General features: G+C 36.2%; 1 protein-coding gene across 1 annotated transcript; it reads left to right on the top strand.

The window, feature by feature from the left end:
• The first annotated feature begins 408 nt into the window (after nt 1–408).
• On the top strand, nt 409–22,139 carry LOC118038318 (receptor-like protein Cf-9). Its single transcript, XM_073412263.1, has 3 exons — nt 409–644; nt 19,301–19,900; nt 20,852–22,139. Exons 1-3 carry the CDS (start codon nt 409–411, stop codon nt 22,137–22,139), a joined length of 2,124 nt encoding a protein of 707 aa, XP_073268364.1.
• Nucleotides 22,140–22,497: the final 358 nt, after the last annotated feature.

Genomic DNA, 22,497 nt, shown 5'->3' with positions numbered 1-22,497 from the left:
CTTTTAAGAGCCAAGAACGGGGAGGGAACGTCTATCCAACCACCTATAGGAGCACTGCCAACTCATGCCCCGGGGGTATCTCAGAAATTGGGGGCAGATTCAGTGACAGAGCAGCACTTTGCACCTGCCATTCCCATTCAGCCCTCTCAAGCTCACATCACTGTAGATTTAACAGCAGATGGGCCTTCCGATAATAAGTCCACTGGATTTATGAACGATGACAAGATATCAGCTTTGGAAGAAAGGTTAAGAGCAGTCGAGGGAAATGACTGGTTTGACCCTATACGAGCAGCTGAAGTATGTTTGGTACCAAACGTCGTGGTGCCAAAAGATTTTAGGATACCAGAATTCATCAAGTACACCGGTTTGGAATGCCCAAACACTCATCTTCGATCCTACTGCAATAAAATGGCGGAAGTAATCCGCAATGATAAATTGCTAATCTATTTCTTTCAAGATAGCCTCGCAGGGTCTGCTTTGAGCTGGTACATGAGGTTAGATAGTGTCAGAATCAGGAGCTGGAAAGACTTGGTGGAGGCCTTCCTTAAGCAATACAAGTTTAACATGGAAATCGCTCCTGATCGAACCAGTCTAATGTCAATGGAGAAAAGAAGCCAAGAGTCAATAAGGGCATATGCGCAAAGGTGGAGGGATGAGGCAATGCATGTCCAACCCCCTTTGATAGAAACAGAGATGGTGACTTTGTTCGCCAATACATTCAAGGCACCCTACTATGAGCATTTAATGGGTAGCTCATCTCAACATTTCTATGACGCTGTACGCATAGCAGAAAGAATAGAGCAAGGGATTAAAGCTGGACGCATAATTAAGCCATTGGAGACAAAGGGTTTTATTGGAAGAAAAATGAAAGGTCTCGTTAACAACTTTGAAGGTGGGTCCGATGACAAGATAACAGATTCATATAACCCACAAATACCTACCTCTCATGTGGCCCACATAAACTTTAACAAATCTTTTTCCCCTAATTGAGCAAATAACCAATCAAACACCCAAAACAACGACCAAAGACCAAACACAAGATACATTTCAGAACAACTACCGCCATTACCCATGCCTTTGAAAGACATGTATGCCAAACTATTGAGCATTGGACAAATAGCTCCTATCCCTACATTACCACTACAACCACCATTCCCCATCTGGTATAAGCCCGAGTTGACTTGCGAGTACCATGCTGGTATTCCCGGGCATTGTTTTGAAACGTGCTACGCCTTCAAGAACATGTTGTTAAAGCTCATCAAGATAGGATGGGTGTCATTTGAAGACACACCCAATATCAATTCAAATCCATTGCCTGGTCATGACAAAAGTAATAGGGGATAAAAGGTTGGAAAACCTTGGTCAAGAATCGTCAATAATGAATAAGGTGAGATCGAAGGAGAAGACAAGGAAACACAAGTGGGGAAGGAAGATGAAGCATTGCGCCGGTTGACTTTCCACACACTAGAAGTTTCAGAACGGGTTGACCCAAGAACTTCTCGTAGTTTTCAAAATGTAAAACAACTTTTTTGCCTTAGCATGTTTTTGTCATTGCTTTTATTTTCTCTAGTTGGGCAATCAGGGCTCATGATGTCAACTAGATTTTGTGTTTGTCTTTGAGCCTACCTTTTCTTTAAATAAATGATGAGATTATGCTTTTTTTTTTAAGCTAACCCTAAAGTACAACCCTACCTCTGATGGCATAATGAATTGCACGGATAAATGATTAAGTGGTCACTTTATAATCATCTGTAATTGTCTTTTAAACAATAGAGTTTATCAACCATAACAATGTGCATTTTGAAATGAATGAAAAAAAAAAATTCATTATCTATTCACTCACTAAAAAAGGTTTATCACTGGCTGAATGAATTTCTTCTCTATATAAAAACCCAGACTAGGATCACACCCCTACACTGGGGGCAAGACGAGGTGTTTTATGAAAAGTTTTACGTGTTTAAAATTGGATGAAAGCCAATAGATTTGAAAACCAAGCTAAAGCATTTGACAAAAGCATGACGAAGAGGCAAATACAAGTCATACATTTTGAGAAAAGGACTACTTGAAGAAAGTCAAAGACTTCTTCTCCAAGAATATGATAGGCAACACAAGAGATGAATCCAGCATACGACTTCAAAAGCAAGTTCATGTTAAGAGGGAGTCTCATGAACTAGAAGAAGAGGATGGGGCCTATGTTTCAAAACCAGGTACGAATGCATGCATTGCATTTAATCATAAATCATTGCATGTATGTTTTTTTTTTTTTTTGGATCGTTACAGGAGGAGATCTTAGCGCATTCCAACAAGATTATGGACGGAGAAAGAATCATTGAGTTGATTCTAGAACAACAAGAAGAGAAGATAATGGTTTTCAAACCCTGCCAGCAGGAAGAACGACATCGATAGCATTCGGTAAAAAGGAATCGCCAAATGGGATTCCAAGTTGTTGAGATCGCCAGAAGGGATCTCGTATTTCGATGGAGGTCGCCAGAAGGGACCTCAAATTTCAGCTTTTGTATAAAAGGAATCGCAAGATGAGATTCCAAGTTGTTTGGTAAAACGAGATCGCTAGAAGGGATCTCATATTTTGATGAAGGTCGCCAGAAGGGACCTAATATTTCAGCTTTGAATAAAAGGAATCGCCAGATGGGATTCCAAGTTATTTGAGATCGCTAGAAGGGATCTCGTACTTCGACATTCATCAAGGAAGGTCGCTAGAAGGGACCTCATATTGAAACCATTTCTTAGAAAAGCATGGAGTTTACAGAATTCTTCCCCCTGGGTAGGTCACCCATACAATGAGACCATTATTCCCCCTAGGTAGGTCACCCATACAATGAGACCATTATTTTTCTCGGGTAGGTCACCCATACAATGAGACCATCATTTTTCTTGGGTAGGTCACCCATACAATGAGACCATTATTTTTCTTGGGTAGGTCACCCATACAATGAGACCATTATTTTTCTGGGTAGGTCACCCATACAATGAGACCATTATTTTCTGGGTAGGTCACCCATAAGAATGAGACCATTCTTCATCTTTTTTTTACCTGGGTAGGTCACCCATAACAATGAGGCCATTCTTCCCCCTGGGTAGGTCACCCATAATAATGAGACCACTCTTTCCCTTTTCCACTCGGGCAGGTCACCCATAATAATGAGACCACACACGCATTTTTATATTTGGTTATGGGTAAAGGAATCGTCAGATGAGATTCCAAGTTGATTGCGATCGCCAGAAGGGATCTCACATTTCGATATTGGTCAAAGGAGGTCGCCAGAAGGGACTTCATATTTTAGCCTTGGTTAAGAAGAATCGCCAGAGGGGATTCCAAGTTTTTGGGGTTAAAGGAGATCGCCAGAAGGGGTCTCGAGATGACTAAATTTTGATCATAGTTTTGGGTTGAGGAGGATTGTTGTAAAGACAAAGTTTCAGAGCAATCGAGCTCCGGCCAGATCAGTTTCAGGAGCTCAGTTTTGGTTTATCTTTATAAAACTTATTGTGCAAAACCTCTACTCCGTAAGCTTTATAAAGAGGGGGCATCTGTTGTAACCTATTTTTGGGTCCCCAAATAAATGAAATAAAATAAATAGCCAAAGGAGGTTAGAAAAATAACAGGAGGCAGAAGCGCTCAGCAAATGGTCAGAAAAATCGGTCAAGGAGGTTAAAAATACAAAGATGGATTTTTTGACAATATTTTCTTGAATGATGAGAGCCCAATTGAGAAGGAAAATTTGAATTTTGGGGAGAAAAGCCTAAATTTGGATGTTTATGGACTTGATTGGATTTTTATTTGAATTTATAGGAGTTTTGATTGCAAGAAAAATTGTTTTTTAAGTCAATTTGGGCTTTAATTGGAAGAAATTTAAGTTCTGGGGCCAAATTATAATTTTTAGGAATTTATTAAGTCAAATCAGGGGCATAATTGCATAAATATTGAAGTTTAATGGCCAATTAGGGGTTTAATTGTGAAAATCCGAAACCAGGGACCAATTTGGAAAAGGTGCCTTAAATTACTGTTCACTTTCTTCCTCAATAAGCTGCCTGAGTGGCTGCTTTCCAGGCGCGTTTTCCGGCTCGTGTGGCCTCCAAATCCGACACAACATACACCAACATGTCCACATGAAACCCCTTTATCCCGGAGAATGGTCAGGTCGGGTCGAAAAAGTCATAAACGGCTCTAGTGAGTGGCTCAAAGTGGCCACCTCGGGCAGTTCACAGCCTGGAGCTGCCAAATTTGGCAACTCGAGGTGCACACTTGGAGCCAACGGTTGAGATGCTTCCCAACTGAATCAAGGGCTGAAATTTTTCCCCAACGTAGACAAGATTGCCCTCTTCCATAGCCTATAAATAGAGTCGGATTTGATGATCTGAGGGTTGAAAAAAATTCGGGTCCAAAGTCAGCCAAAAAACCAGCATTTTCACCCAATTTCTGCAGATTTTTCTTCTTCTTTCTCCCTTCCTCTGCAACAGGAAACCGACGCCGTCTTCCTCCAACTCCACCGCTGCAACCACCAGCTGAACCACCTCATCACAGCAGCCACAACCCCTTCGGCCAAGTGAGCCCCTCTTCCTTTCTTCCTCCTTCCTTTTCCTTTCCTCCTCCTCCTCTTCTTCTTCCTCCTTCCTTTTCCTTTCCTCCTCCTCCTCTTCTTCTTCCTCCTTACCTACTGTTCACTGCATGAACAATAGGCGTGAAATATAATTCACGTCCTACTGTTCACGCAGGACGTGAATTATATATATATATATGTGTGTGTGTGTGTGTGTGTGTGTGTGTGTGGGTGTGTGTGTATTATAATTTTATAGAATAAAAAAATAAAAAAAATCTTTGCATATTATATGTATAAAAATAAGAAAAAATATTTTGAAAAATCTTTGAAAAATATTGTTTATTTTCTGCATATTTTTGGTCAAAGTGGTTTAATGTTGGTTTGTATTTTTATACCGTAAAGATACAAAACCAGTGTTAAAAATACCCGGTTTTCGTCAAAATATCAAAGATTTTCAGAATAAAAAATGTTTTTGCTTTCAAAAAAATTCTAAAAAGTCCCTAAAAATGTTGTTGATTTTTCTGCATATTTTTATCAAAGTGGATTAGTATTGGGTTGTATTTTTATACCGTAAGGATACAAGCTTAGTATTAAAATACCCGATTTTCGTCAAAACAATAATAATAATAATATTTTCAAAAAATTGTTTTTGTTTTAAAATACGGCCTAGTCTCTCCAATATATATATATATATATATATATATATATATATATATATATATATATATATTATAACATCATATTTTCACACAACAAAGGAAATTTCCAAAACAATATATGTATTAGCATGCATTTTGGCTTTAATAACCAGTTTATTCAAGCCATGAGAACTAGGCCAATATTTCAAAAATTCAAAAAATCTTTTTTTGTTTTCTTTTAGTATTTGGGATTACGAATTTATACGTAAAACATATTCCTAAATATTATTAATGAAATTTTGGTATGGACGTTAGAACGATTAGGATTTTACCCGATAAGATAAAGTCTTTCTTACCGAGGAGGATTTTTCTTGAACCATAGACAGACCAACAACTAGGAAAACATGAAAATATCTTAGATTTTATCAGACAATAAAACAATGTAGCTTACCTTAGGTAGGGCGTATTTGGGGTGCTAATACCTTCCCTTTACGCAACTAGTCCCCGTACCCGATCTCTGAGACTAGTTAGGGTTCCTAGTGACCAAAATACTAGGTGGCGACTCCCATTCCATTTTCTATCAAAAAGACAATATTTTCTCGTATCGCCATAGATATAGATATATTTACATTGTAGATTAAGAAAATGGAAAAACATGTTAGATTTTCGTCGCGACGCCGCACACGTGCGACAATACTTTTGGAATTTTTGCCGAAAATCGGGTATTTTAATACCGAAGTTATATTATTGCGATGTAAAAATACGGACTGGTATTAAGCAAACAGTGATAAAAAAACAAAAATATACTTAAAAAAAGATATATATAAAATTATAACAAATAATAATAATAATAAAAATTTTAAAAAAATTATATGGGCCGGCCTCGGCCCATGCACAGTAACCAGCCCACGCTGCATTTTGCAGGAGAACGTGAATTATTCACGTTCTGCATGCAAAATGCAAGCCGGGGCAGCAAGAGAAAAAAACGATCGGGGAGCAGGAGGGTACCCGGGGTGGCGTCAAGGTGGTTCTGCTGGCGGAGGCGGTGCTGCTGTCGCGGTGGTTCCAGCGGCGGTCCTCTTTCTGTCTCTCTCTCTCTGTTTTTACTTTTATTCTCTCCTCTACCGCTTCTCTTTCTTCTTCTTTTTTTTTTATGTTTTTCTTTCTGTTTCTCTCGCCTCTCTCTCTCTTTCTATCGTTCAATCCTTCCCCTTCTCTCCCTCTCTTTTTTTTCTCTTCTTCTTCGATCCCCTTCCCCTGTTTTTATAGGCAAAAACAAGGGAAGGACGTCACGGTGGGGCGGCCACTGTTGGCCGCGCCACCCACTATCGATCAATGGATAAAAAGGAGGAGGCAAGTGGGTGAAATGTGGGCGTCTTATTGCGCCAAATCCGGGAAAGAAGTTCGGCGAAAAGTGGAGAAGAAAAAAATTCTTCTCCCCTGTTCTCTGCGTGCGCAGGGAAGAAGACGATGGTGTTGTTTCAAAATGGCACCGTTTTGCGTTTTCTCTCTCTTTTTTTTTATAATAAACAATGCATGAAACGGCGCCGTTTTGGTCAAAACACGCGGTTTCATTTAAAAGAAAAAGGCGCGAAGACGCGTCAGATATCAAAGAAGTCCCTCAATTTGCGAGCGTTTTGCATTTTAGTCCTTGGTCTCAGATTTCTTCAATTAAGTCCTTAATTGGCCATTAAACTTCAATATTTATGCAATTAAGCCCCTGATTTGACAAATTAAGCCCCTGATTAAACTTCAAGTCTCGGATTTTTTTTAAAACTACAATCTAAGATTCTTTTTTGAAAATTCAATCTTTAATTTGACATGGGATCATTCCTCTTACCTCGCATATATAATAACATGCAAAAGGAAAAGAAATTATTAACCGATAAAACAATGATAATAAAACTTGAAAGGATGTGATTGTGAATAAAGAAAGTTGAATGAAAAAAAAATCCTTAATACATATGAATTTTCATGCATAGTAGCATGCTTGATTCCTTTTTTTTTTTTTTCAAATCTTTTAGTTTATTTTATTAGATAATTGTCTGCACTATGGTGCAAGTTAGATCAATTTTTTTAACATAAAAGAATCCAATAGTTGTTAATGTCTTTTTAATTTTTTTTTAACTATATAGATATTGATCTAATGTGACCTGGTCGACTTGGCAGATCCAAAGATTACTCGAATGACCACTAAAATATAGTTTGAGTTAAAAAGAATCAAGATGACATCTCTTTTAAATATTGAAAGGAAAATATAATACATAGATTCAAATCAATTTAGATTAACTTGCCAAATCCTACAGAAAGCAAATTAAAGAAAAATAAACCCAATATTGAAAGATAAAATTGAAAACAGAACTCAAATAAAATCATAAGTTAAGTCAATACGGGTTAACCTATCAAACATAGATCATGAGATTAGGATAACGCCATAGAAAAAAATCATAATAAATTATAAATCTCAATTCTCAATCAACTCAATGTTTAAGGATGAAATTAAAAGATCAATTAAAAAAGAGACATAAAAAAAACCCCTGAGTCAACTGACCAAACTCGTGACCCGCATTATGAGACTAGAATAGCCTTATAGAAAACAAATAAAAATTAATTATGAGGCCTAATTCCCAACTAACCCAATATTAAAGGATGGTATTAAAAAAGAAAACTAAAAGAGGACAAAAATAACCTTAGTCAACTGGCCCAACCTATAAAAATCTTATAGAAAGCAAATAAAAAAAAAATGATAAAGTTCAATCTCCAATCAACCCAATATTGAAGGATTAAATTGAATAAAAATAATAAAAAAAGATAAAAAATTAACCCAAGTCAAACCATGGTTTGGAGACCAAAATAACTCTGCAAAAAGAAAATAAAATAAAAATATAAAGTCAAATTCTTAATTAACCTAATATTAAATGATGAAATTGGAATAAAATTATTCAATTTAAAATGAAAAAAAAACTTCAGTCAACATAGCTAATTTGCAAAACTTGCAATCTAAGTCATGAGACCATGATAAACCCATAGAAATCAAATAAAAAATAATTATGAAGATTAATTCTCAATCAACCCAATTTTGAATGATGAAGTTGAAAAAAAATTAATTAAAAAATGACAAAAAAATAACATTAGTCAACACGGCTAACTTGTAAAACTAGTGACTTGAGTCATGAGATCATGATAACTTCATATAAAGTAAATCAAAATAAATTATAAAATCCAGTATCTCGTAAGCCTAATGTTGGAGGATGAAATTGAAAGAAAAAAATAAGTAGTAATTTTATTTAAAAAATGCCTAAAAAGTCTTAAGGAGCAAGGTGAAACATGCTTAACATTTTATTATTCATTTATACAGTGAAAAGTCAAGTTTTTTTAGTATATGTTAACTATAATTCGTGTATGTGCTTTTCCATAGGGCCAAACTATTTTGTTTTGCGCAAAAAATAATGTTCAACTACCGCAATTGTGTTTTAAAAGATAAAAAAAATTTGTGACTCGGGTTATAGACTTAACTAGGTTGGATAAGATGGCTTTAATTCAAATTGACAAAAAGAAAGACAATAGACGGACTTGATTTTTCCCTTTTCTGTTTTAAATAAAAAATAATTTAAACTATGGATAATGTATACATAATTGAAATAAAAACAATTGATAAACAAAGTCGTCCTCACCTTCTTGTGTCGAATCCGCAGCTGTACAGCAACCAATAAATCCTTTCAGCGAATATTTCCACACGAGGAGCAATGGAGATTGGGTTCCTGCCCTCAAGATACTGTGGGATTGGTTGTCCTAAGAGGTCTCTCTCTTTCAGCATCAACAAGGGAGAACCAATCTTCATTTGGTCTGACCTCCAAGTCTTCGGAACTTGGATGTATAGATATTGTGTGGAACTTGGATGAACAAGGGAATATAGAACTGAAGGTTCACTTGCAAATATTTCCACACAAGATTGAGCATTGGAAACACGGCGATACTAATTTCCAAAATTCACATTTTTGCTCTAATTACAACTTTCTCTGTAGCTCGTCTGATGGCAGTTGTTCTCGGGGACATCTATCCCGCTATTAGTCTTTGCTGGCCTTACAAACTTAATGCAGATAGATAATTATTGCTATTATTAACAAGAACAGGGGACAGCTTACTTGAAGGGTTAAGCAATTTATATGTTTCTCATCAGAAGAAGAAGCATTTCATAGCTTAGAAAACAGCAATTAATATGTGCTAATAGATACAGTTTGTGCTCTTCCTTTGCAGCTCGTCTGATGGGAAGTGTACGTTGCTGGGGACTTCGGTTAAGAAAGGATCAACAATATCTCATGGTTACGTAATGGATTAAGAAACAAATATGTAAAAATATGGGAATACTTCTACAATATCCATTAGCTCGTCCTCGTCTTCTATCTAGAAAAAAATATACAGTTCCACGATATCACCATCACTTGATGGATGATACTTCTACAAAATATCACGTGTCCTACAAAATTATTTAATTAAATGTGGTGGGAAATCAGACACTCATTCATTTGCAAAGACCATTTCCCAAAGGAGGTTTTCCATAGCAAGTAATGGAATGAAGCTATCATACTGTTCTTACATTCCATGATCATTTGGTGGCTGATACTTGCCAAGTACACATCAGTAGCCAAATACTGGACCTCCACGACCTTACTATCCTTTAACATGTCAAAAGTTTTTGAACTCGTCATAATTGAGTGGGCTAGGTTTCAACGAAGTACACATAAAATATCCTGGAAATTATATACATAAAACATTCAGTGATGATTATATTAAAATGATATATTTTTTATTTTTTAATATTTATTTTTGATATCAGTTAATAAAATAATTTAAAAATATAAAAAAATTAATTTGAAAAAGAAATTAAATTTTTTTAGAATTAGAATTAAGAATGGAGTTTTGAAAGTTGTAATAGGCGAGAATGTGAAAACTTCAAGAGAACGTTTTGATTAGCAAAACGTAAAAAATCAGAGTTTATAAAATCGAAAGAGATTAAAAATCAAAGATCTCTTCACAGTGCTAAAATATTAATATTTAGTAGGACAAATTGAGTGCAAGTATTAGTACATATAAAATTGGTTATTTAAATAATTTTAGAAACAACGAGGAAAGGGGAAATATGCATTCCGGAACGTAGCTATCAGGTCTATTCTCTCGTGCCAGTTAAAATATCAAGTCAAGTTGCGACGTCGTTGTATTTGGAGAGGAGTCCAGGGAAAGCCATATCAACAAGTCTTCCACCTTACAATATTTATCTGGGTGGCCAAACATTTTTTTCTCGTTAAGTATAAATTCAAAAATCTCATTTCTAAACATTATATAGGCGAGCCCACTATTATTTTCTTGTTAGTTATTGTCACATATCAAAATTCATTATATAAACACCAAATAAAAATTATTCCTGGTCATTTATTAGTATAAAACCTTATGTTCATTGCATGTCTTTATTGAGATAGAAAAAAGAATAATATAATTTAAATTTATAATAATGACTTAGCATATCTAATATAGACTAGATTGTTAAATTTATGCGACAAAATGAATATCCATTTCACAATTCAACAACAGCTAAAAAAAGGACTTAATTTTATGAATTCAATAGTTGTTAAGTTTTCAATGGCTATTTATGATTTTATTATTTATTTATTTGGTTTTCATTTGTTATTTTTTTCTTTAATCCAAATATTGTAGTTTCCGAATAACAATGGCAACATTTCAAATTCCATTTCGTTTTTAGTCTGTTTTGCAGCAGTGAAGGAATTTGCTTTCAATTTTATTCTGGCTAGACTTTTGTTCTCCCATCTGTATATATTTTGATGATATATTAATATGCTTTCAATAATGTTTGTTTGATCATGATATTGTGTTGTTTGACTTTTTTCACTTTTTTAAATCGAGGTTCCAAATGTCAATGGGATTTTATCTTTGTTTTTTTTTTAGCCAAACTTTTCTCTTTAATGAGATCATGCCTTTTCAAAAGTTCATCTTGGTGTTTTTACACATTATTTTTTTTTTCAAAGCGAATCTTCCATAACTACACCTGCACTTTACACTGAGAATGAATGGCCGGACTTTAAAGAATCCATATTAGTTGTAGAAGAGGAATGATGGTAGGAAAATAACATTAGGGGATTCACAAAAATGAACAACATGAACAAGCTTGGAAACCCGCTACCAGGTCATGCCGTTTGGGTTAAAGAACATTGGGGGCACCTACCAAAGGGCTATGTTGACTCTATTACATGACATGATGCATAAAGAGATTAAAGTATGCGTGGATCTAGAGAGGGAGAGAATCATGTCCAAATATTGAAGGAATTATTTGAAAGATTAAGGAAGTACAAGTTGAGGCTTAACCATGCAAGGTGTTCATTCGGGGTGAAATCTATGGAAGTTGTTGGGATTTATGATGAGTGACAAAGGGATAGAAATGGACCCCGATTAAGTAAACGCTATTCAATCTATGCCAACTCCCAAGACTGAGAAGGATGTAAGAAGGTTCTTGGCAAGGTTGAATTACATTGCTCAATTTATATCCCAATTAACCACGACTTATGACCTCATCATCAATTGTTAAGGAAGAAGAATCTTGGAATTTGGAATAAGAATGTGAAGAAGCTTTCACGAAAATCAAGCAATATCTACTGAATCCACCCCTATCTATCGAGTTGAATTGAAAAATGGCAAGTTCTACTAGCTGAGTACAACATGGTATATATGACAAGGAAAGCCATGAATGTCATCGCCGATCACCTAGCTGACCATGTTGTGAAAGTTTATGGGCTGTTAAAATTTAATTTTTCGGATAAAGATATGCTTTCAGTCAAGGAAGGGAAATCAGATTGATGGATTATGTACTTTGAGGGTGTTGTGGTAATAGACTGGGGGCAGTGCTAATCTTTCCTAATAAGAAACAGTATCCGGTTTTAGTTAAGTCACAATTTGGGTACACTAACAACACAACTGAGTTTGAAGCTTGCATTCTCAATTTTAGAGGTTGCATTAGAGCTAAACATCAGAAAGATAGATGTGTATTGGAGACTCGATTTTGATTATTTCTCAAGTGAAAGGAAAAGGGCAAACCAAGGACGAGAAGTTGAGACCTTGCCAAGAATACTTGTCTAAATGGGCTAGATAATTTGAGGAAATAAAGTTCACCCATCTAGGAAGGGAAGGAAACCATTTTGATGTTTTGGTCACGCCAGCTTCTATGGCTAGAATAGACTTTGGGCACAAGGTACAACCAATACACATTGATATAAGAAATAACTTAGCTCATTATTGCTCAGTTTGAAAGAGAAATAGATGGAAACCCTTGGCACTATGATATCAAGAATTTCATCCAAAACCAGACATATCCCATGGGGGCATCCAAAAATCAACAAGAAGACATTGAGGAGGTTGGCAATGGATTTCTATCTTGATGGGGAAACTTTGTATAAGAAATCATTTGAAGAAACTTTGTTGAGATGTTTCGATGACGTGAAAAAAAGTGGTGAGGAAATTTATGGAAAGATATTTGATCTATCGATATGGTCCACTAGAAAAATTAATAATGCCCAGAATTTCAACGGCAAGATGATAATGGAGCTCTGCACTAAATGAAAAATCAAGCATTCCAATTCTTCACCATATAGACCAAAGATGAATGGTGCGGTAGAAGCTGCTAACAAGAATGTCAAAAAGATTATTCAGAAGATGGTAGTCACCTATAAGGATTGGCATGAGATGTTGTCATTTGCCCTTCATGCATATCGCACCGCAGTTCGAACCTTAATAGGAGCCACCTCGTAAATGTTGGTATATGGAATGGAGGCGGTGATGCTTTTAAAAGTGGAAATCCCCTCATTAAGAGTGTTGATAGACTTTGAGCTAGAAGAGTTAGAATGGGAGAAGGTTAAATGTGAACAGTTGAATCTGATAAGAGAAAAGAGGATAGCCGCAATCTGTCATCATCAACTTTATCAAAGAAGGATGGCCAAATCATACAACAGGAGGATTCGACCTTGAGGATTCCACGAAGGAGATCATATATTGAAGATAATGTTGTCTTTTACCAGGAGAAAATCAGAGTAAATGGACGCCAAACAATAAGGGCCCTTTAGTGGTAAAGAAAGCGTTTTCGGGAGAAGCTTTATTGTTATCTAGAATGGATGAAGAAGATCTAGTTGGGCCCGTGAATTCTGACTCTGTAAGGAAATATTACGCTTGATGTATTTCGTAATTCCCCAATCAATAAAATTAAAGTTCGGCCATGAATTCTCTTTGTAAGGAACCTTTTTTTTTCATAAAACATATGATCTCATAGCAGTTGAAATGCTTTTACTTAAAAGAACCCTTTTTTTTTACGCATAACCAAGGAGTTGACTCCATCAGTTGGAGAACCAAATCAAATCTAAACTTGACATATTTTTGCACGCCACACTAGGGGGCAAGAGGTGCACAAAGTGCACATAGGGGTCCATAGTGAACCAAAGCCCAAAGGGGTATCATATTAAAAACTTCTAAAAAGGAATCTTTTATGAGAATTGCTAATTGCATTGAAAGTTTCAGTTTTCATGAACAAAACCAAATCTTTTGAGTTTTCCTTTTGAAATAATAATAAAGCACAATACTCAATGGAGCAAGAAAGGGCCCCATAAGGAACCAGAGATCTCTTCACTAAGAGGATATGAAGTATATTTTGGTTCATGAGAAAAGGTGGAAACAAGAGCTTGAAGAAGTTTACAACGAAAGGGGGACCTATTTTTCTCAGGTAAGTATACATGCATATTGATCATAATGCATTGCTTTCAACATTTGTCGTATCGGTGTTTCATCATCATCTTTTGGGTAGTGCGTTTTCTAACCCTACCTCATTTTGAGTGCGCCTTTGAGCCCTCACTTCTTGGGTAGTGCGTTTTCTAACCCTACCTCTTTTCGAGTGCGCCGTTGAGCCCTCACTTCTCGGGTAGTGCGTTTTTTAACCCTACCTCATTTTGAGTGCGCCGTTTGAGCCCTCACCTCTCGGGTAGTGCGTTTTCTAACCCTACCTCATTTCAAGGGCGCCTTTGAGCCCTCGCCAACATTTTTCTGGGTAGGTCACCCATTACAACGCGACCAATTCTCCATGTTTTTATTTGGGTAGGTCACCCATTACAATCAGACCATTCTTTCACCTGGGTAGGTCACCCATTACAATGAGACCGCTCTTTCCTTTTTCTTGGGTAGGTCACCCATTACAATGAGACCAACATTTTTTCTGGGTAGGTCACCCATTACAACGCGACCACTTCTCCATGTTTTTTTTACTTGGGTAGGTCACCCATTACAATGAGACCGCACTCCACATTTTTTCTATTTGGGTAGGTCACCCATCACAATGAGACCACTTTTTCATATTCTTTCCACTTGGGTAGGTCACCCATCACAATGAGACCACTATTTTTTCTGGGTAGGTCACCCATTAGAACGAGACCATTCTCCATCTTTTTGTTTACCTGAGTAGGTCATCCATAAGAATGAGGCCATTCCTCCCTTTGGGTAGGGCACCCATAGGAATGAGACCACTCTTTCCCCTTTTCCCTTTGGGTAGGTCACCCATCACAATGAGACCATTATTTTTTCTGGGTAGGTCACCCATAAGAATGAGACCATTCTCCATCTTTTTTTTACCTAGGTAGGTCACCCATAAGAATGAGGCCATTCTTCCCCCTGGGTAGGTCACCCAAAGAATGAGACCACTCTTCCTTTTTCCACTTGGGTAGGTCACCCATCACAATGACACCATTATTTTTTCTGGGTAGGTCACCCATAAGAATGAGACCATTCTCCTTTTTTTTTTTTACCTGGGTAGGTCACTCATAATAATGAGGTCATTCTTCCCCCTGGGTAGGTCACCCAAAGAATGAGACCACTCTTCCTTTTTCCACTTGCGTAGGTCACCCATCACAATGAGACCATTATTTTTTCTAGGTAGGTCACCCAAAGAATGAGACCACTCTTCCTTTTTCCATTTGGGTAGGTCACCCATAAGAATGAGACCATTCTCCATTTTGTTTTTACCTGGGTAGGTCACCCATAATAATAAGGTCATTCTTCCCCCTGGGTAGGTCACCCAAAGAATGAGACCACTCTTCCTTTTTCCATTTGGGTAGGTCACCCATAAGAATGAGACCATTCTCCATTTTGTTTTTACCTGGGTAGGTCACCCATAATAATAAGGTCATTCTTCCCCCTGGGTAGGTCACCCAAAGAATGAGACCACTCTTCCTTTTTCCATTTGGGTAGGTCACCCATAAGAATGAGACCATTCTCCATTTTGTTTTTACCTGGGTAGGTCACCCATAATAATGAGGCCATTCTTCCCCCTGGGTAGGTCACCCAAAGAATGAGACCACTCTTCCTTTTTCCACTCGGGCAGGTCACCCATCACAATCAGACCACACACGCATTTTTGTTTTGGTTGTGGAATCGCCAAATGAGATTCCCAGTTTTGAGATCGCTAGAAGGGATCTCGTATTTCGATATTGGTCAAAGGAGGTCGCCAGAAGGGACCTCATATTTCAGCCTTGGTTAAAAAGAAATCGCCAGATGGGATTCCAGGTTTTTGGTTAAAGGAGATCACCATAAGGGATCTCGAGATGACTAAAGTTTGATCACAGTTTTTGGGTTGAGGAGGATTGCGGTTAAGACAAAGTTTCAGAGCGATCAAGCTCCAACCAAATCAGTTTCGGGAGTTCAGTTTTGGTTTATCTTTATAAATCTTACTGCGCAAAACCCCTGCTCCGTAAGCTTTATAAAGAGGGGGCATCTGTTGTAACCCATTTTCGGGTCCTCACAAAAATAAAAATAAAATAAATAGCCAAAGGAGGTTAGAAAAATAACGGAAAGCAGAAGCACGCAAAAAATGGTCAGAAAATTGGTCAAGGAGTATAAAAATACAAAGATTGGATTTTTGATAGTATATTCTTGAAGGATGAGGGCCCTGTTTAGGAGGAAAATTTAAATTTTGAGGAGAAAAGCCCAAATTTGGATGTTTATGGACTTAATTGGATTTTTAATTGGATTTATAGAGGATTTGATTGCAAGGAAAATTGATTTTTAAGTCAATTTGGGCTTTAATTAGAAGAAATTTAAGTTCTAGGGCCAAAATATATTTTTTAGGATTTTATTTGGGTCAAATCAGGGGCTTAATTGCATAAATATTGAAGTTTAATGTCCAATTAGGGGCTTAATTGTAAAAATCTGAAACCAGGGACCAATTTGGAAAAGGCGCAAAGATAGAGGGGGCTGTTTGGAATTGATTCAGGAGCCTAATTGAAGAAATTGGAAGTTTATTGATCAATTGAGGGCTAAATTGCATAAATTAGAGGCCAAGGACCAAAGTGAAAAACGCGGCCAACTATGGGGGCGGGGACCGAAATTGGCAGTGATACAATTGAAATGAACAAAAAGTAATTGGGGGCTGATTTGAACATTGGCGCGTTTTTGGCGCCACATTTAAATGAAACGGCGCGTTTTCTCCAAAACGACATCGTTTCATACATTAAAAAAAAAAAAAAGAGACTGAACGGTGCCGTTTTGAACGGCATTGTTCCCCTTTCTTCTTCCCCCCGAACATGCAGCGGGGAAGATGGAAAAAGAATGCATTGAAAAAAATAAGTTTTAATTTTATTTAAAAAATGCCTAAAAAGTCTTAAGGAGCAAGGTGAAACATGCTTAACATTTTATTATTCATTTATACAGTGAAAAGTCAAGTTTGTTTAGTATATGTTAACTATAATTCATGTATGTGCTTTTCCATAGGGCCAAACTATTTTGTTTTGTGCAAAAAATAATGTTCAACTACTGCAATTGTGTTTTAAAAGACAAAAAAAATATGTGACTTGGGTTATAGACTTAACTAGGTTGGATAAGATGGCTTTAATTCAAATTGACAAAAAGAAAGACAATAGATGAACCAAATTTAAAAACAAAAGTAATTAGGATAACCTAAATATATTTTTTTAAAAGGGATAAATGATATATCTCAATTCAATTCACAACCCATTAAATATGGAAGAAAAAAATGGGATAAGAAAAGGACATAAAAAGGGGTCCTGGTTAACCCGAGTTAGCATAACAAACCTGTAATGTCAATAATCAAGTCCGAGTCAACCCGTGATATTCTGCCAAACCCGTGACCTAGATTATGAAATTAGAATAATCTGATAAAAAATAAAGAGAATCATAAAGATCTTTTTAAAAAAAATATTAACTTTTCAAATTCATGACTTGGATCATTACACCTAGAAACACCATATTTGATATACAATAAAGTATAATTTTTAATTAATCAAATATTGAATGATGAAATTGAAAAAAATCAATTATACAAAAACATTCAAGAAAATAGCAATTAAAACAATATGGATTAAAATTCAAATACCAAATAAATTTTATATTTAATTGAATAGTGAAATTGAAAAAAAAATCAATTTTAAAAAATGACCAAAAAAATTAAAAGAATGAGGATAAAAAATAACATAAAAAAAATTATGATTGAAAGGTGAAATTAAAAAGAATAATAATTTTTCTAAAAGTTCCAATAAAGAAATTAGAAATCAAAACAATGAGGACCAAATTGAAAAGCATAATACTATCAATTTTGATTGAATGATGGAATTAAAAACAAATAAAATTTTTATAAAAGAGCTAAGAAAAAAATTAGAAACCAAAAAATAAAGACCGAATTAAAAAATATAATATTTGTAAATTGGGATCGAAGGATGAAATTAAAAACAAATAAAACTTCTACAAAAACAAAAAATACAAATAAAAAAAAGGACTGAAGTTGAAATATCCATAATAATGAGGGCCAAACTATAATGTTTTAGGGATGAGAGAGAAAATGAGAAAAAAAGATCCACTAATAATAAACCGGACCACCAACTCCAACATGCGTCTCTTCATAGGGAAAAGGACACAACAACACTTCTAACAAAATAGTACAAGGGCATTCTTATATGCTAGGAAGTGGAGCACATGCTGCCCAAAGTGTGGGGTTGCCTTCTATATAAGCTTCCTGACATCGTACACATGCTTATTTTTTTTTTTTTTAGCAAAATACCAATTTTTCCCTAAGCTAACATGATAATTATAATAATAACCATTGTGAAATGACAAAAAAGCCCATTGATTCCATTTTTAAAATATTTGATTTGAAGGGTATTTTAGTTATTTCATTGTACATTTTAATTGTTTATTTGTTTTTTTATATACATCCAAACACCAAATTTCCTTTCATCTAACATTATAATAACAAAAAAATTATTATGAAAAAACAAAATATCTTACTTTTAATATATATATCAAACACCAAATTTAGTTAACTTGCACATAATATTTCTCAACTAAGATACCTCTACTTAGGAAATAGACAAACGTTGTTAAGAAAACAAATGAAGTTTTTATAACGTTTTATCCTCCGTCATTCTTATCTCAATTTCAATTTTATTTTTTTTATCATGTTACTGTGCTGGTTGATTCGTATCAGATATGAAAACTCGTAATCCGGGTGTTAGTCTAGATCTAATAATTTTTATTTAAAATTATATACTTATAAATTTCTCCGACCTATAAATGAAACTAGCATATTGGAAAAACATTTTTGTATACATCAAGAACATCTTAAATAAATAAATAAAAAGTAATATTTTGAATACTAGTATTATTCTTCTTCCAATTTCTCCTCTTCAGTACAATTATGCCCCGTTGACCAGAGCCTGGCTTTGCTCCAATTCAAAAACTCCTTTTCCATCATGTCTTCTTCTCCATATGGAACTTCATGTTATCCACCCAAGAAAGTGCTGTGGAAAGAGGGTACAGATTGCTGCTCTTGGGATGGCGTGACATGCAACATGCAAACTGGCCATGTAATTGGCCTAGACCTTGGTTGCCGCATGCTTTATGGCACCCTCCATTCTAACAGCACTCTCTTCTCCCTTCATCATCTTCGGAAGCTCGATCTCTCTGGCAATGACTTCAATGGCTCTGTCATTTCATCTTCCTTTGGTCAGTTCCTGCATTTGACGCATTTAAATCTATATTCATCGAATTTTGCAGGCCAAGTTCCCCCAGAAATCTCCCATTTAAATCTATGCTGGAACCGATTTCTTTCAACAAGCTTGCTCAGAACCTTACCCAGCTGAGAGAACTCTACTTTGGTGGAGTGAACATGTCTTTGGTGGTACCCAGTTCCTTGATGAACTTGTCTTCTTCTTTGTCTTCTCTCCAACTCTGGGATTGTGGATTGAAAGGGGAACTCCCTGATAATTTCTTTCGCCGATCAAACCTTCAATCGCTCAAGTTATGGCTCAACGAAGAACTCACTGGCTCTTTTTCGCCATACAATTTGAGCAATGCTCTTTCGCATTTGGATCTGTCATATACGCGGATCTCAATTCATTTGGAACCAGATTCAATCAGTCATCTGAAGTCTGTGGAGAAGATGTATCTTAATGGGTGCAATTTTGTTGGCTCGAATCTTGGTCTACTTGGTAACCTCACGCAACTCATTAAGTTAGGCCTTGCAGATAACCAGTTGGGTGGTCAAATCCCTTTCTCGTTGGGAAAACTTAAGCAACTCGAGTACTTGGATCTTGGAAACAATAGTTTTACTGGTTCAATTCCTGATGTTTTTGCTAATCAAACGCAGTTGGCGCGGTTGGACCTCTCACATAACAATTTTCAAGGTCATCTCCCATTCTCACTTAAAAACCTTAAGCAGCTCAGTTACTTGCTTCTCTCAGCCAATAATTTTACTAGCAAAATTTTGAATGAGTTTTCAAACCTCACTCTACTTGCTTGGTTGGATCTCTCAAACAAGAATTTTGATGGTCAGATTCCATCCTCACTTGGAAACCTTAAGAAGCTATATTTCTTGACACTTTCTTTTAATAATTTTTCTGGTAAAATTCCGGATAGTTTTTTTAACCTCACACAACTCATCGTCTTGGACCTCTCAAACAACAAGTTTGATGGCCAGATTTCATCCTCCCTTGGAAACCTTAAGAAGCTATATTACTTGACACTTTTTTTCAATAATTTTTCTGGTAAAATTCCAGATGGTTTTTTTAACCTCACACAACTCACTTTGTTGGACCTCTCAAATAACAAGTTTGATGACCAGATTCTATCATCACTTGTAAACCTTAAGAAGCTATATTACTTGTCACTTTCTTTCAATAATTTTTCTGGTAAAATTCCAGATGATTTTTTTAACCTCACATAACTTGCCGAATTATACCTCTCAAACAACAAGTTTGATGGTCAAATTCCGGATGGTTTTGCTAACCTCACACAACTCTATTTGTTGGACCTATCAAACAACAAGTTTGATAGTAAAATTCCAGATGGTTTTTTTAACCCAACCCAACTCAATATCTTGTACCTCTCAAACAATATACTGATAGGAAGCATCCCATCACAAATAAGTAGGCTTTCAGGTTTAAACTCTCTCGACTTATCTCATAACTTGCTTAATGGAACAATTCCCTCCTCCCTGTTTTCTATGCCTTCTTTGCGGGCTCTTCTTCTTCGAAACAACCTTCTGTATGGCCAGATCAGTCCGTTCCTTTGTAATTCATTACAATATATCGATTTCAGTCATAACAGGTTGTATGGCCAGATTCCACCTTCAGTTTTCAAGCTTGAGCATTTGAGAACTCTTATGCTTTCCTCCAATGATAAACTGTCTGGGAACATCTCCTCTGCCATTTGCGAGCTGAAGTTCCTACAGATTCTAGACTTGTCCAACAATGGCTTTAGTGGATTCATCCCGCAATGCTTGGGAAACTTCAGTGATGGACTCTCAGTGTTGCATCTTGGTGCCAACATTCTCCACGGCAATATCCCTTCAATCTATTCAGAGGGGAACAGTTTGAGATATCTCAACTTCAATGGCAACCAATTGAAAGGGGTGATACCACCACCCATCATCAATTGTGTGAATTTAGAATTTCTGGACCTCGATAACAACATGATTGATGACACATTCCCTTCCTTTTTAGAAACGCTTCCACAGTTGGAGGTTGTTGTTCTAAGGTCAAATAAACTCCATGGTTCTTTGAAGGTTCCAACTGTCAAGGACTCTTTTTCTAAATTACAGATATTTGACCTCTCCAACAACAGCCTGAGTGGTCCTTTGCCAACAGAGTATTTCAACAACTTCAAAGCCATGATGAGCGTTGATGAGCATATGGATTACATGAGGACAAACAATTTATCCACTTCTTATGTTTATTCTGTAACTTTGGCATGGAAAGGTTTGGAGATTGAGTTTTCTAAAATTCAAATTGCCCTCGCAACACTTAATTTATCCTGCAATAAATTCACGGGAAAGATTCCAGAGTCCCTCGGGAAGCTTAAATCTCTGATACAGCTCAACCTTTCTCACAACAGACTCATCGGTTATATCCAGCCATCACTGGGGAATTTAACTAATCTGGAATCGCTGGATCTCTCCTCAAATCTGCTTGTTGGAAGGATTCCACCGCAATTGGTAGATTTAACATTTCTTCAAGTCCTGAACCTTTCGTATAACCAACTTGAGGGACCCATACCTCAAGGTAAGCAGTTCAACACATTTGAAAATGGTTCATACGCAGGGAACTTAGGATTATGTGGATTTCCCTTGCAAGCAAAATGCAACAAAGGTGAAGGGAAACAACAGCCACCATCAAACTTCGAGAAAGAAGATTCAATGTTTGAAGAGGGATTTGGATGGAAAGCAGTAGCAATGGGTTATGAATGTGGATTTGTATTTGGAGTCTCTATAGGATACGTTGTATTTAGAGCAAGAAAACCTGCATGGTTTGTGAAGATGGTTGAAGACAGTGCACATCAAAATGCAAAAAGGCTTAGAAGGAAGAATGCTCCCAGAAATGGTGGAAGACGATACTAGCTACTCAGGGCGGTGTGAGAAGGTAAGTCTTGATAATGCTTTTAACTAATTAATAGCGCAAATATTTTATTCAATGATTCATCACCAGTTTAGTTAATTAACTTGCTTTGTGAACTAGGTCTATAATGGCAGCAGTCAAGAAGAGGGGGTCATCTTCCAGGCTAGTGAAGCTGCTGTTTTTTTTTTTAGGTGGTGTGTTTGTAATTTTTTTTAATCGATAGATTATGTCATTGTAAGTTAATAATTTTTACCAGAATCATAATAATATAATAAATTATAAGCAAAAGCACTGACGAGGTGTCATTTACGTGATGGCATTCATGTCTTCATCTTTTGAAGCAATCAATTACGCTCATTT

Source organism: Populus alba, chromosome 11 (assembly GCF_005239225.2).
Source record: "Populus alba chromosome 11, ASM523922v2, whole genome shotgun sequence".
NCBI lineage: Eukaryota > Viridiplantae > Streptophyta > Magnoliopsida > Malpighiales > Salicaceae > Populus > Populus alba.
This window is presented reverse-complemented; position numbering and strand designations above follow the sequence as displayed.